Source organism: Pelophylax lessonae, assembly GCF_965119305.1.
Source record: "Pelophylax lessonae genome assembly, chromosome: 10".
Classification (NCBI taxonomy): domain Eukaryota; kingdom Metazoa; phylum Chordata; class Amphibia; order Anura; family Ranidae; genus Pelophylax; species Pelophylax lessonae.
This window is the reverse complement of record NC_138777.1, coordinates 15,430,563-15,444,805: the sequence shown is the minus strand read 5'-3', so window position 1 is coordinate 15,444,805 and position 14,243 is coordinate 15,430,563. Positions and strand designations below refer to the sequence as shown.

General features: G+C 43.2%; 1 protein-coding gene across 1 annotated transcript in view; it reads right to left on the bottom strand.

Moving 5' to 3' along the window:
• Window positions 1-9,213: 9,213 nt before the first annotated feature.
• GALNT18 (polypeptide N-acetylgalactosaminyltransferase 18) overlaps window positions 9,214-14,243 on the bottom strand; it is a 548,225-nt gene continuing 543,195 nt past the window's right edge. Inside the window, exon 11 of the mRNA XM_082270869.1 lies at window positions 9,214-9,713. Coding sequence (XP_082126995.1) covers window positions 9,567-9,713 — 147 coding nt within the window. The 3' untranslated portion in view covers window positions 9,214-9,566. The remainder of the gene's footprint in view (window positions 9,714-14,243) is intronic.

Below are 14,243 nucleotides of genomic sequence, written 5' to 3'. Positions count from 1 at the left end.
GCGTGATGGCGTCCTCAAAACCTGATGTGGCTTGCGCGTTTCGAGGTAGGACCCTCTTCCTCAGAGCCAAAATCACCATTGAGTCCTCCCTTGAAACGCGTAAGCCACATCAGGTTTTGAGGACGCCATCACGCTATCCAGCAGTAGAGAAATGTCCTGGAAGCGAGCGGTGCCTATTTTCTATATGCTTGTTCATATGCTACGTTTGTGAGTATATTGTACGCTACCCTTCTTTACTTTTAATAAACTTTTAAGTGCTAATGCACAAGGTCGGTGCGCCCTTCTCTTGTTGTTTTCTTGTAGTGCCTTTTGGATACCCTTGGTCCTGAGGGGGGCAGCAAGACCACTTCATTTGTCTCATAAAACCGCCTAGAAGATTCACCTTCCCGCTTACCACTCGAGCGCAGGAGAGATATTGTTGTATTTGGAGTTTTTCCTGGATTTGGGAGGGTTACTACATGTGCCTTTAGCATTTTAAAAGGAAATGACACAGAGGCTTTAGTGAAGACTGGTTGTAGGATGGGAGTGAGAATATCTTTGAAAGATTTAAGGTATTCGTTAGTCCATCTGGACCTGGTGACTTTCCTAGGGACAGGGAATCAATGGTTTTTCTTTATTTCTAGTTCTGTTAGTGGGACATTAAGTGTTTTTAGTTGGGAGTCGCTTAGGGTGGACAGATCAATGTGTGCAAGAAATTGCTGTATGTCTTTACTCAGCGGTTGGGGTGTATTGGCGTCGTTTTTCAAATTGTAGAGTGATTGGTAGTAGTCAGCGAATGTATCTGCCACTGCCTGGGGGTTTATAAGCTTTTCATTAGTGTGTGGGTGGAAAATGTATGGGATCCTGGTTTTAGTCCTCTGGGATTTTAAGTCTATTTGCAAGGAACCTTCCAGCTCTAATATTGAGGGAATAGTAATTCAGTTTTAAAGGACTCGGGTATTTGTCATGCTGTTCGCACAGTAGCCTTTGCAAATTGTTGCGCAATTGTAAAAGAGTGGTTGCAGTAGTACTAGATGGGGATGATTTGTTTAAAGTATCTAAAGAGCGGATTTCAGATATAGGTGCATCTAGTTTAGCTGTGTAGTTTTTTTTTTTAACCCTAGAACCAATTTGGATCAGTAGGCCTCTGACAGGCTTTGTGGGCATTCCACAAAGTAAATAGGTCGATATCAGGAAGACTATTGTGCGAAAAGGATTTAAGTTGATTCGCAATAGTTTTTTTGAATTCTGGTTTCTGGATTATAGAATCGTTGCATCGCCATAAAAACACGGGTGAATATGTGTCAACCTCTGCCAGAGACATATATATGGCCACATGGTCGGACCATGTAATGTCAGATATGGTAGACGAGGACACCTTCTTCACACGTCATGCATAGTCTTCAGGAGAAGACTAGTCTCAGGACCCTGACATAGGATGTACAAAATATCGGACCGTATCAGCCGATACCGATATGTGATGGTCAAAATATCGGTATCGGCAATGAAAAAGCGATATCTGTCGATCCCTACTTTTTTTTTTTTTTATTCTTTTTATTTCAATATGTGCATAAAAACGAACATTCCAAACGTCCTTTCAACAAAGGGACAAAACAATCTAAAATAAAAAAATTATACAATATCCAAATAATTATCTGTTTACTTAGTATTCATAATCTCTTTATGCCAAGGTATATCCATTTAGCTTAATTGATCCCCGTTGTCCCGGTGTGCCCCAACCCCTTGCTCCATTGCATTCATAGATTTATTTCCTCATCATACTATGTGCATCCCTCTATATCCTCTTGGTTATCTCCTTATATTCAACCATTGGTTAATGTTGAATGACTCCAATTATCCCAAATTTTATTATATTTCGTTGAGCATCCTCTATGCATATACAATACTTTTTCAAATGGTAAAATCTGATTTACCACTCTTATCCAGTTCTTAACAGGGGGCTTCACTTGAATCCACTTAACTGTGATTGTTTTCCTTGCCATAAACAGCGTTTCTCTAAGCATTATCTTGTGATATCTAGACCATGTTATTTCATCTAATATACCCAGCAAACAGGTTTCTGGGGTCAAAGGTACAGGCATATTCAGGACAGAGGATAATATTTTAATTATTTCCTGCCAGAATCTTGATATCACTGGACAAAACCACATAATATGTATAAAGTCTGCCCGCTTAGCACTGCATCTCAAACATTTAGGAGATGCAATGCTTTGCATAGCATAAAGTCTACTTGGAGAGAGATATGATTGATGTAGCATATATAATTGTATTAACCTATTGTTTGCTGCTGGTGATACATATAAATGGGATGAACAGGCTTCTTTCCAATCTTCATCAGTTAAATTGGGAATTATTTCCTGCCATTTTGTTCTTATTGCCAAGGGATTAATTCCTGAATTAACCCTGGTTAAATGTGCATATATTTTAGAGATTAATCCTTTAGGGCCCTGGGAGTCGATCCCTACTTTAAACACACATCAACCTATTTAGATGCCATGTACCTTTAAAATTGTGAAGCTGCATTTATTCTTCCCTCTCTGCAGCCTATGCAGGATGTAAGTAAAATGTGACCCGTTGCCCTTCCCACAATCCTCAGCGGTGAGAGTTTGGCTCATGCAGCAGGTGGCGGCCCTTACTTGTGACTTTTTATAAGATTTTATTCTCCATCTTTATGGGAAAATGATAAAATCCTTTTGCAATTTTGTTCCAGATATGGTGTAAAATGTCTCCAGAGAGGCTATTTCAGTTTTCCGCCTTCCAAGAGGAGCCAAGAATGTGTGGCTTGTCACTGTTCTCAGAGCGATGACCTCCTTAGGAGAAGGAAACTGTGCTAGAGGTAAAAACAACTTCAGTACTAAATATACCCGGCATCGTAAAAAGGTTTACAGTTTTCTTTATCTGTTTGTCTATTGTTATCTCTAGGTGTATATCACTCCGTCTTTCTATGAAAGCAGGACACCTTGGTGGGTGGATGGCATGGGGTGTCTGCTGTTCACTGTCACAGGTGGGCATGGCTGCATTGCAATGAATATTGGGGGTCAGATAATATTTATTATGCATATTTATACCCCGAAAATGTGCATGTTAGGCCTGAAATTACCTAAAGCGGTATTTAACCCAAAAACAAAAAATACATATATTGCAGCTAACTAATCCATAAAGAGGAAGTAAACCTCCATCCTGTAGCTTTTACCTATAGGTAAAGTATCTCACAAGTACACCCCTAACATTTTTGTAAATATTTTATTCTATCTTTTCATGTGACAACACTGAAGAAATGACACTTTGCTACAATGTAAAGTAGTGAGTGTACAGCTTGTATAACAGTGTAAATTTACTGTCCCCTCAAAATAACTCAACACACAGCCATTAATGTCTAAACCGCTGGCAACAAAAGTGTGTTTGTCAACAGAACGAGCTCTCCTGTAGACGTAGCATTCACACATGGGCGTTTTGAGTCTTGTGCAGATTTGCCGCAATTCTGCCCGTGACCTAAAAACACTGTGCGGTTCTGCAGTGATTGTCTCACGATAAATCGCGCTGCAATCATGGAAAACTGCATCGCATTAAGCTTGTTGCTCAAAAAAACTTTAGGAGCTTCTGTTAAGTAAGATGCTTCACGCGATGCGGTTTGCTGCAATTGCAGTGCGATTTATTTATTTATTTATGTAAAACCTTTAGTTTAAAAGGGAAAAAAATGATTATAAAGTGTGGATGACCACCACTTTGGACATGGATCTATTGATTGTGGAAGACTCCTCATTATACTTCTTTTTAGGGTTGCTGAGGTCCCTCTTATGAGTAAAAAAGTTCCTGTATACTATTTCAGGAAATTCACATTTATATCATTCCTGCTGGACATTTCTATATGTATGGGTCTGCCACTTGAATGGCAAGCTTCTTGAAAACATCCTTCTTTAGTTTGGCATTCTTTTCCAGACCACTTAGACCACAGGTGTCAGACACAAGGCCCGCCAGGTCATTTCATTTGGCCCTCCCACCCAGGGTTTCTTTTTGTGGTGGAACTCCGTTCTGCCACCTATGGCTCTTGCAAATCCCTGCCTGCTCTGCATGCACTCATGGTGGGGCACAGCCCTGCAAATGAGAGAGAGAGAGACGTGGAGACACCTACACTCCTGGGAGGTACTAGAGCCAGGCAGATGAGATGTGAGGAAGTTGTTTGGGGGGCATTCTGTACTCCGCACACAGCTGAACCCTGCACACCGCATACTTCTGATCTCTGCACTCTGTACATAGCGCACCCATAAACCCTGCACTCTATATATCATACACTCCTCAACCCTGCAGTTTGTACATAGCGCACCCATAAACCCTGCATTCTGTATATCATACACTCCTCAACCCTGCAGTCTGTACATAGCGCACTCCTAAACCCTGCACTCTCATAAACCCTGCACTCTGTATATCATACACTCCTCAACCCTGCAGTCTGTACATAGTCCACCCATAAACCCTGCACTCTGTATATCATACACTCCTCAACCCTGCAGTCTGTACATAGTCCACCCATAAACCCTGCACTCTGTATATCATACACTCCTCAACCCTGCAGTCTGTACATAGTCCACCCATAAACCCTGCACTCTGTATATCATACACTCCTCAATCCTGCAGTCTGTACATAGTCCACCCATAAACCCTGCACTCTGTATATCATACACTCCTCAACCCTGCAGTCTGTACATAGTCCACCCATAAACCCTGCACTCTGTATATCATACACTCCTCAACCCTGCAGTCTGTACATAGTCCACCCATAAACCCTGCACTCTGTATATCATACACTCCTCAATCCTGCAGTCTGTACATAGTCCACCTATAAACCCTGCACTCTGTATATCATACACTCCTCAATCCTGCAGTCTGTACATAGCGCACCCATAAACCCTGCACTCTGTATATCATACACTCCTCAATCCTGCAGTCTGTACATAGCGCGCCCCTGAACTCTGCAATCTGTATGTAGTGCACTTGTGAACTCTACACTCTGTACACTACATACTTCTAAGTATCCAAGTAGATGAATAGTCTTACAGATTCAACCGGCCCTTTGGGGACAACCCTAATGCTGATGCGGCCCACAATGAAATTGAGTTTGACACCCCTGACTTAGATATTGGTTTGGGGAATGATTTGGTTCCCTCTTTTACACAGGGCTGCTGTTAGAAATCATGGGCCCCGTACAGCCTTCCTGATGGGCCCCCCCCCCCCAACTGTGCTTACACCCCTCTTTGCTCTTTTGGGATGCAGTGGAAAAGTGGCACTTATTTTACCTGCCTACGCCCCAAAAATGTCCCTCTTCTGCTCCTACCACCTGGGTCCCTCTGTTGTTAAAGTATAACTAAAGGCAAAGCTTTTTTTCGATTTGGATAGACAGGAGATGGATTAGAACACCTGTCCATTATTATTGCTGTTTGTGTCCCTTTAGGGAGACTCACCCTCTTGACTTGTCCTGTTTACTATTATTATTAAAAGTGAAAGTAAAAGAAAATCCCAAATGTTGGGTTCTCCCCAGAAAAGTAATAGAGAGGAAATCTTCCAATGAGGACACTAGTTCTGGTGACCTGGGGGGTCCCCATGAGATTCCCTTAATTTGCAGGGATTTCCTCTCACTTCCTGTTTTGACAATGGGACAGGAAGTGAAGGGAAATCCCTGCAATGGGACACAGATGGCAAAAATAAACCTTACAGGGGTTATAACCCACCCTTACTCTATCCAAAATGAGAAAAAAAAAGTTTTGCTTATAGTTCTACTTTAAGCTTTGGTAAGCAAGTAGGCGTGGGAGTGTTGTCTAGTAAAATCCATTCATTTAGGCAGAAATGAGCAATCAAGCTGCCCTGGGCCCCCCTGTTTAGCTGATGGGGCCTGGGCCCAGTACCACAGAACCAGTTGTACTGCCTTATCAGTAGCCCTACTTGTATGTCTCCAGCTGTACACTAATTGGACCTCTTTGATGACCACACACTCTTTCTAGTGGTTGATGTTTACTTTGTATGATTTACCAACCACCTTGGTTTGTTCCCCCCCCTGATGAAGGTTTGGTGAATCGAAACGTGTTGGGAATCTATTTGAAGCACTCAGGCACTCCCCATTGCTGTTATGTCATAGGGCAGTGATGGCAAACCTTGGCACCCCAGATGTTTTGGAACTACATTTTCCATGATGCTCATGCACTCTGCAGTGTAGTTGAGAGCATCATGGGAAATATAGTTCCAAAACATCTGGGGTGCCAAGGTTCGCCATCACTGTCATAGGGCATGGCGGTGTGTTTATAATGTTGTTTCATCAACCAGTGGCTTATTAAATGTAAATGTGAAGTTTAAAAAGGATTTAATAACCATTGTAATCATTTCAAAACTTTGATTTTGCAAAGTATGTTTTGTTTGTGCCTAAAAAGAAAAACCCAACTACCAGGTACAATTGTTTGTTTTATAAAGTGTTATCTGGAGTTTGGCTTTTGTTAGTGTATCTAAGTCTGCTAGTGCCTAACACTCCGCTTCTCCCAGACTGACAATTGCGCTGTCCAAAGGCATCCCCTGTACTCCTTCATCCAGAGTGTGGGGGGGGGGGGGTGCTGTTTATATACAAATGTGCATGCATGAAGGAGGTAGGGTCCTTTCATTTTATTTTTTAATTATATTTTATTTTTTAATTATATTTTATTTTAAAAAAAAATTACTTAATTTTATTACTATCACAAGGGGACTGACAATTTTCTTTTTATGCCTCTGGACAACAGAGTATAGATAGAACCCCATATACTTCTTTCCTGTCTGACAAATGTGAAGCCAGAAGTACTCAGGGTAGAGTAGTTCTAGGATCACAATATAGCGGGAGGATTGGAGACAGGACGTTTACCATCTGGAAGATTCTCAACTCCTTGGCGTTAACCCCAAGTGTTACTTGGATTGAAATTCTATGTGAAACCAGTAACCCAGAGTGTTGCTAAAGGTTAATCATTTTTACATACATTTCCAAGCACTAATAACACTTGGGGTTAATGCTAAGGTGGTTAAGGGTGCAAGGTTAAATAAAGCCTGAAGTGACTCGTATACGTATGGGACTGCAAATACTGTTCCTTAAGTGGGAGTCTAACAGACACACCTAAAACTCAGGACTAAAGATAATTTGTTTACCAAAAGGCAAAATAAATTGACCCTCCCCCTCTACTGCCCTCGGTATTGGTTGCTGCCCCAAACATTGGTGGTCAAAGGTCAAAGGCATTAAATATCTTTCCCTTTCTGCCTTAAACATTGGTGGCCAGAGGTACTAAATATCCTTCCCTCTCCTGCCCAGAGCATTTGTGGTCAGTAGCACTAAATAATCCACCCTCTCCTGCCCCAAGCATTGATGGTCAGTAGCACTAAATAATCCACTCTCTCCTGCCCCAAGCATTTGAGGTCAGTAGCACTAAATAATCCACCCTCTCCTGCCCCAAGCATTGATGGTCAGTAGCACTAAATAATCCACCCTCTCCTGCCCCAAGCATTTGTGGTCAATAGCACTAAATAACCCTCCCTTTTCCTTCCCCATAGATTGTGGGTCAGTGGTACTCAATAACCCTTCCTCTCCTGTCCCATGCATTGGGGGTCCATGCCCACATTGGTGATTAATGGCACTAAATTTACCCTCCTTTTTTTTGCCCCAAACATTGGTGGACAGTGGCTCTAAATATCTCTCCCTCTCCTGTCCCATGCGTTGTTGGTGGTCAGTGGCACTAAATATATACCCATTTTTCTGATCCAAACATTGGTGGATAATGGCACTAAATATCTCTACCTCTCCTGCCCAATGCATTGGTGGACAGTGGCACTAAATATACCCCCCTTTCCTGTCTGAAACATTGGTAAATACTGGCACTAAATACCCCCCCTTCTGCTCCAATCATTGGTGGTGCCCACAGTAACCCCCTTAATTGTTGGCCAATTACACTATATATCCCCCCTCCTCTCCCTTCCTGCCCCAAACATTGGTGGCTATAAGCACTAAGTATACCTCCTCTGTCCCAATCATTGGGTAGTAAGTAGTGCCCACAGTAACCCCCTTAATTGGTGGTCAGTGGCACTAAATATATCCCATCTTCCAGCCCCAATGATTGGTGATTAGTGGCACTAAACAACTCTCCTCTTCTGCCCCAATCATTAGTACCGGTGAGTGGCACTAAATACCCCCCGCCCCAAACATTGGTGATTAGTGGAACTAACTATCCCCCTTCTTCCTCCATCATTGGTGCCCACTTTACCCATAGTAGTTGTTGGTCAGTGGCACTAAATACCCCCCCCCTTTCCTGCCCCAAACATTGGTGGTTATTGGAACGAAATATCTCCCTTCTTCCCCAATCATTGGTAGTCAGTGCTGCCCACAGTACCCCCTTAATTGGTGGTCAATGGCACAAAATCCCCCCTCTCCTTCTGCCTCAAGGTGTCAGTACCTGCATCACCTGCTGGTGGCACTGTGGTTCCCTGGACGGAGGGTTTTCATTTCAGTGCACACTGGCAGGTGTCTGCCAGGAGTCCCCAAGTAATCAGTTTCCACCTGATGCTGGCTGCTGGGAGGGTATTTAGGTCTTCCCCTGCTAAGTGCTTCTCACTCTAGTGTTTTTATTTCTGCCAGATACTGCTAGCCATTATCCTGTTCCTTCTCCTGCCCTGTTTGCTGTACCCTGTAACCTGCTAACTTGTACTTACTTGCTCAGTTCTCCCTTGTTCCATGATGAGTTTGTTCCCCTTCACATCTGCTCCCTGCACCTTTAGAGGCCCCCTGATTTTCTGTGTCCTTTATTTTGTATATATTGTATATAGTTAGTGTAGCCACGCAGATCTGGCCATTCCTGCTTCAGATTCCTGACGCAAGCTTTGGTGGTCAGTGAAGCCCAAATGATTCCCCCCTGCCCCAAACATTGGTTGTTGGTGGGCTTACCTGAAAACTTTGCATACCCCTCCGCTGTCTCTGCCTGTGCAGTGGTGTCACTGCTGCCCCAGATAAACACAGACAAAGGCAGGGGATCCTTCTAACTGGAGAGTTCCGAGATCCACCGTTGGGTACTGGAATGAGGGTTAGCGGGACAGCAAAAGGGGTTCCCAGATTGACATAAGATGGGGGAAAGCTGAAGCCTTCATGTCTGCATTCCAAAGTTTAATTTATAATTTTGACTTGAAAGTACCTTAAAATGCAAATAAGAACGCGCCAAGTTTTAAATCCATAAAATTTATTGTAAGATATAAATATCTTTAATTTTGTAACTTATTTACATTTGTAAAGTTGCAAAATATCTCAATATATTCCACCGTCACCCCACCATTCAAACCCATCTAAAAACATCATAAAATATCTTGAAATAAAAACTCTAGAGCCCCTGAACCAGTCCGCACGCTCGCCCCTAGAAAAAAAAAAAAAAAGTACAGCAGGCAAAGGTCTGACGTTTTGCTACACAGTAGCAAAGGAATCAAGTAGTGTAAAGAGAACCTTGTCTGTGCTGCGCTGTACTGTACAGCGCCCCCTGCGGGGAGAGAGGAGGGTTCGGAAAGGCCTTGCGCGCGCTCCGCTATGTCACTATGTTTTTGTGAAAGTTTGTTATGCTCCATTTCTGTCCACTGCATTTCTGAAGTACCAGCTGATAGCCAAACTCATTGTCGCTGTTTTCTTGAAGTTCCAGACAACGCTTGGACTTCTTATTTTGTATCGCTCCTCCCTGGAAGAAAGAGAAAAACAGGATGAGTGCGGGGGAATTCATCTGCCAACGCATGCCAGCCAAACAAATACTGCAAGGTGTTTTTTAAAGACTCATTTCGGAAAATAATTATGTTTTTGGTTTAAAGCAATGGTACCAAGGAAACCCCTTCTTTTCCTGAATATTTTTCATTTTTGATCAGTTTAAGGATCTGAAAAGGTTCTCTGATCACAGCACACACCTTAATTTTATAACAGCATTGTAATAACAATACAAATCATATTATTTCCTGACAATCCAATGTAAAATTACATTAAAAAAATCTCCTTTCATGTTGAGAGTTCTGCTTGTCAGCCAGCATCTCTTTCCGTAACTAAAATCATGGGGGGGGGGGGGGGGGGGTAGCGCAACTAAAAACCTGGGGGGGGGGGGCACAGCCCACCGCAGCACCGCCCTAGATCCAGGTTTGCTTCCGAACTACAGAGGTGCTGGGAGTTAGTTTCAGGAGGTGGAATCAGTATAGGAATAACTGTTTTGCAGGCAGCAAGGTACCATGGGGTATGTAGTCCAAAGAATTGAAGCTAGAATGGAGAAGCTAGATATGTAGTCCTTAGAATTGAAGGAGAAGCTAGAAAGCATGCAGGGAATCCAGGAAGTTGCGGAAAGAGACGACCAGCAACATGAAAGGAGATTTTTCAAGAAAGCTTATATTGGTTTGTCAAATAGAATCATTATTTGTGTTATTTCAATGCTAAAATGAAAGGGTAACTCCTTTAACCACTTCTGGACTGAAAGGATTTGCCCCCTTAATGATGCAAAAGTAACACGGTGCTGTGTCACTTTAACGGGCAATTGCGCAATCGTGCGATGCTGTACCCAAATAAAATTTATGTTTTTTTTTTTCCCCCACATAAAGAGCTTTCTTTTGGTGGTATTTGATCACCTGTGCTATTTTTTTATTTTTTGTGCTATAAACAAAAGAAGAGTGACCATTTCGAAAAACAAAAAATATTTTTCACATTCTGCTATATAATATTCCCCCAAAAAATGTAAACTATTTTTTTCATCATTTTAGGCCAATTTGTATTCTGCTACATATTTTTGGTAAACAAAAATCGCAATAAGCGTATTTTGATTGGTTTGCGCAAAAGTTATTGCATCTACAAACTAGGGGAAAAATGTATGTCACTTTTTTTTTTTTTTTACTAGTAATGGCGGTGTTCTGCTATTTTTAGCGGGACTGCAACATTGTGGTGGACAGATTGGACACCTAACTGACATTTTTTACACTTTTGGGGGTACCAGTGACATTACTACAGTAATCAGTGCTAAAAATATGCACCGTTACTGTACTAATGACACTGGCAGGGAAGGGGTTAACACTGTGGGTGATCAAAGGGTTAAGTGTAAGCCTGGGGGAGGGGCTTGTGAAATGATCATAGAGACCTGTGATCCTATATAGAATGTGATCATTTCAGAGAAAACAACGGTCGGCTGTGTTTACAACAGCTGACCGTCCTCCTCTCTCAAGGGGAGAGATCGTGGATGCCTGGCGGCAGTCGCGACTGCCGTCCCCGTGGATTGGCATCCCTGCTGCCTAGTGGCCCCCAGCATCGCTCTCGCGAACCAACGTACCCATACGCCGATTCACGTAGCCAAGCCTGCCTGCCACAGTATATATGCGGCGGGTGGTCGGCAAGCGTTTAAAGCATATCTCGTGGCAAAAAAATGTTTTCCCCTGCAGTGGGGCTTTGCCCACGCTGCACTGGTTAACTGCTGGGTTTTGTCTAGGGGAGAGGGGAAAGGAGATATATTTACCTAATCCTCTGATCCTCCCAACAACTCAAGACTGATCTGGCACCCCCTGCACTCCTGGGGTCTTGAGTTGTGGACTGTTCCTGACGTCATCACGCCCAGAGTAGGCTCCATAGACCAGGAACAGTCCACCACTGGACCATGAGGGAGCGTCGTTTTCAGGTGGAATGTGAGAATGGGGGCAAAGGATCCGATGAGTATACGTTTTCTCGTCACCCCTAGACAAAACAGGTGGTTGACCTGTACAGTGCAGGCACAGACCCACTGCATGGGAAAAAACTTTTTTTTTTTTTTTTTAATTGTATTTCATTTGTGTATATACAGTGCCTTGAAAAAGTATTCATACCCCTTGAAATTTTCCACATTTTGTCATGTTACAACTAAAAACGTAAATGTATTTTATTGGGATTTTATGTGATAGACCGACACAAAGTGGCAAATAATTAGGAAGTGGAAGGAAAATAATAAATGGTTTTCCAAACTTTTTTTACAAACAATCGGCTATTATGACAAGGCATCCTCTCCCGCTGCTCCGTCCGGGTCTCCTGTCCCACTGGGAGACCAGAGCCACAAGCCAGTACATCCAGAATCGGCTTTGTTCAGGTCTCAGATGTAGTAAAGCGAAAGCGATGTCACAACGTCAACGGCGCCAGTTTTAAAAAAAAAATCCATAGTATTAAAAAACGCAGATCTTGGCGTTTTGAATATTTTCAAGCACAGAGGAGGGGTTTTAGGACTTTGAGACCCCCGATCCCTCTATAAAGAGTACCTGTCACTGCCTATTACTGTCACAAGTGATGTTTACATTCCTTGTGACAGCAATAAAAGTGATCAGAATTTTTTTTTAAAGGGACAGTGTAAAAAATAAATAAAATAAGAAACATTTTTTAAAGCACCCTATCTCTTGCTCACCAAAGCAAACACGTACGTAAGGTAAACCGTGTTCAAACCACACATGTGAGGTATTGCCACGATCGTTAGAGTAATAATTCTAACACAAGACCTCCTCTGTAATGCTAAACCGGTATCCATAAAAATGTTTAACCACTTGCCGGCTGGCTACAGCGAGGTCAGCTTATTCTGAGAGGGCGTACAATGTCGTCCTCTCAGAATCACGATTCCCTTGCGTCCCCTGGGACATGCACATGGAAGTGTCCATGCTCACCAGGTTCACCGGACCCAGCGCATTACGGATTGTGGTAAAGGGCCAATGACAGCAGCCCTTTAACACATGATCACTCTGTCCAATGACGGAGCGATCAGTTGTCAACAAACTGACGCATGTCCGGTTTAGTTCTCTCCTCTCCTTGCACCCTGCACACACCGGTCGGTACAGCATGCGAGAAGAGGAGTAAGACCGCAGCACTGCTTACCTGTGCCCCATCTGTGCCTTATCCATGCCCTTATTCATGCCTCAATCATGCCAATCTGCGCCTCAATCATGCCAATCTGTGCCTCATCTGTGCCTCATCTGTGCTCACCCATGCCTCATCTATGCTACATCAGTGCTTATCCTCATCTATGCTACATCAGTGCTTATCTATGTTTCTATGTGCCACTTCAGTGCTCATCCGTGCCACTTCAGTGCTCATCCGTGCTACTTCAGTGCTCATTCATGCCACATCAGTGCCACTTCAGTGCTTACCAGTGCCCTAAAGTGCCTCTCAAAAATGTAATGGGTAGTCAGGAAATTAGATTTGTAATTTTATGTCCCTGATGGTGCTCCCTGAATGTTGGGCCTCTGTTCATGGCTAGGCTATGTAGTCTAAAGCCCCGTACACACGTACCGATCGTCGGCCGTCTTTTGTCCGAGGGCTGTCGTGTCTGTTGAAAAGTGCAAAAGACTGCACACTAATTTTGTCGGCCAACAACAGCCGACTGCAGAAGTGATGTCATGTGATGGTAAACTTTCCTTGTCTTTTTTCTTTTCTGAGCATGCCCAGTCTTGCAAATCTGATGTCTGTCGGCCGAATTCTGTACTGACTGGCGAACAATCGGCCGTTCTGGTGTCGGCATACAAAAATTTTAATGTTTGCACGACAGATTCTGTTTGGCCGAAAGTGCGCTGTCGGCTGTCGGAAGCATCATACTAACAAGACGAAAATCGGCCGATCGTTCGGCGGCCGAACATTTTCGGCCGACAATCTGCACGTGTGTACGGGCCTTAAGTCTCACATATGTGGTATTGCCTGGGTTTTTTTTCTGGTGGAACGCATTGGAACGACGTTCCGGCACCTCTGACAGAGGCAATGAGGGAGAACTTTTTTTTTATATTGTTTATTTTACTAGTTCGCTGGCCATGGAGTAAGCTGGTGGCCACACAAGCTTGACACAGCTTCAGTAGCGCAAGCTGCAGCCCTTACAGACCGCCGCTCTCTGCAAACCGGATCGCTTGCTCCCTTTTCTGCTGGATAAGGGATGTCTCTTTCAGTATATGGGGCTATCTCTTGCTAGACATTTGGACTGTCTCTTGCAGGATATGGGGCTGTCTCTTGCAGGATATGGGATGTCTCTTGCAGGATATGGGCTGTCTTGTACTAGATATTTGGGAAGTCTCTTGCAGGATATGGGGCTGTCTCTTTGCTGCATATGGGGTTGTTGAAATCGTCTGAAAGTGCCTCTGAGATTACTTTGGTAATTGCTAGATATTTTTAATGATTTGTACATTTTACTAGATTGCTTTTTATTGGCAAATTCCATACAAAATAGTTGTACTGTATAGCCTCCCAAATTATA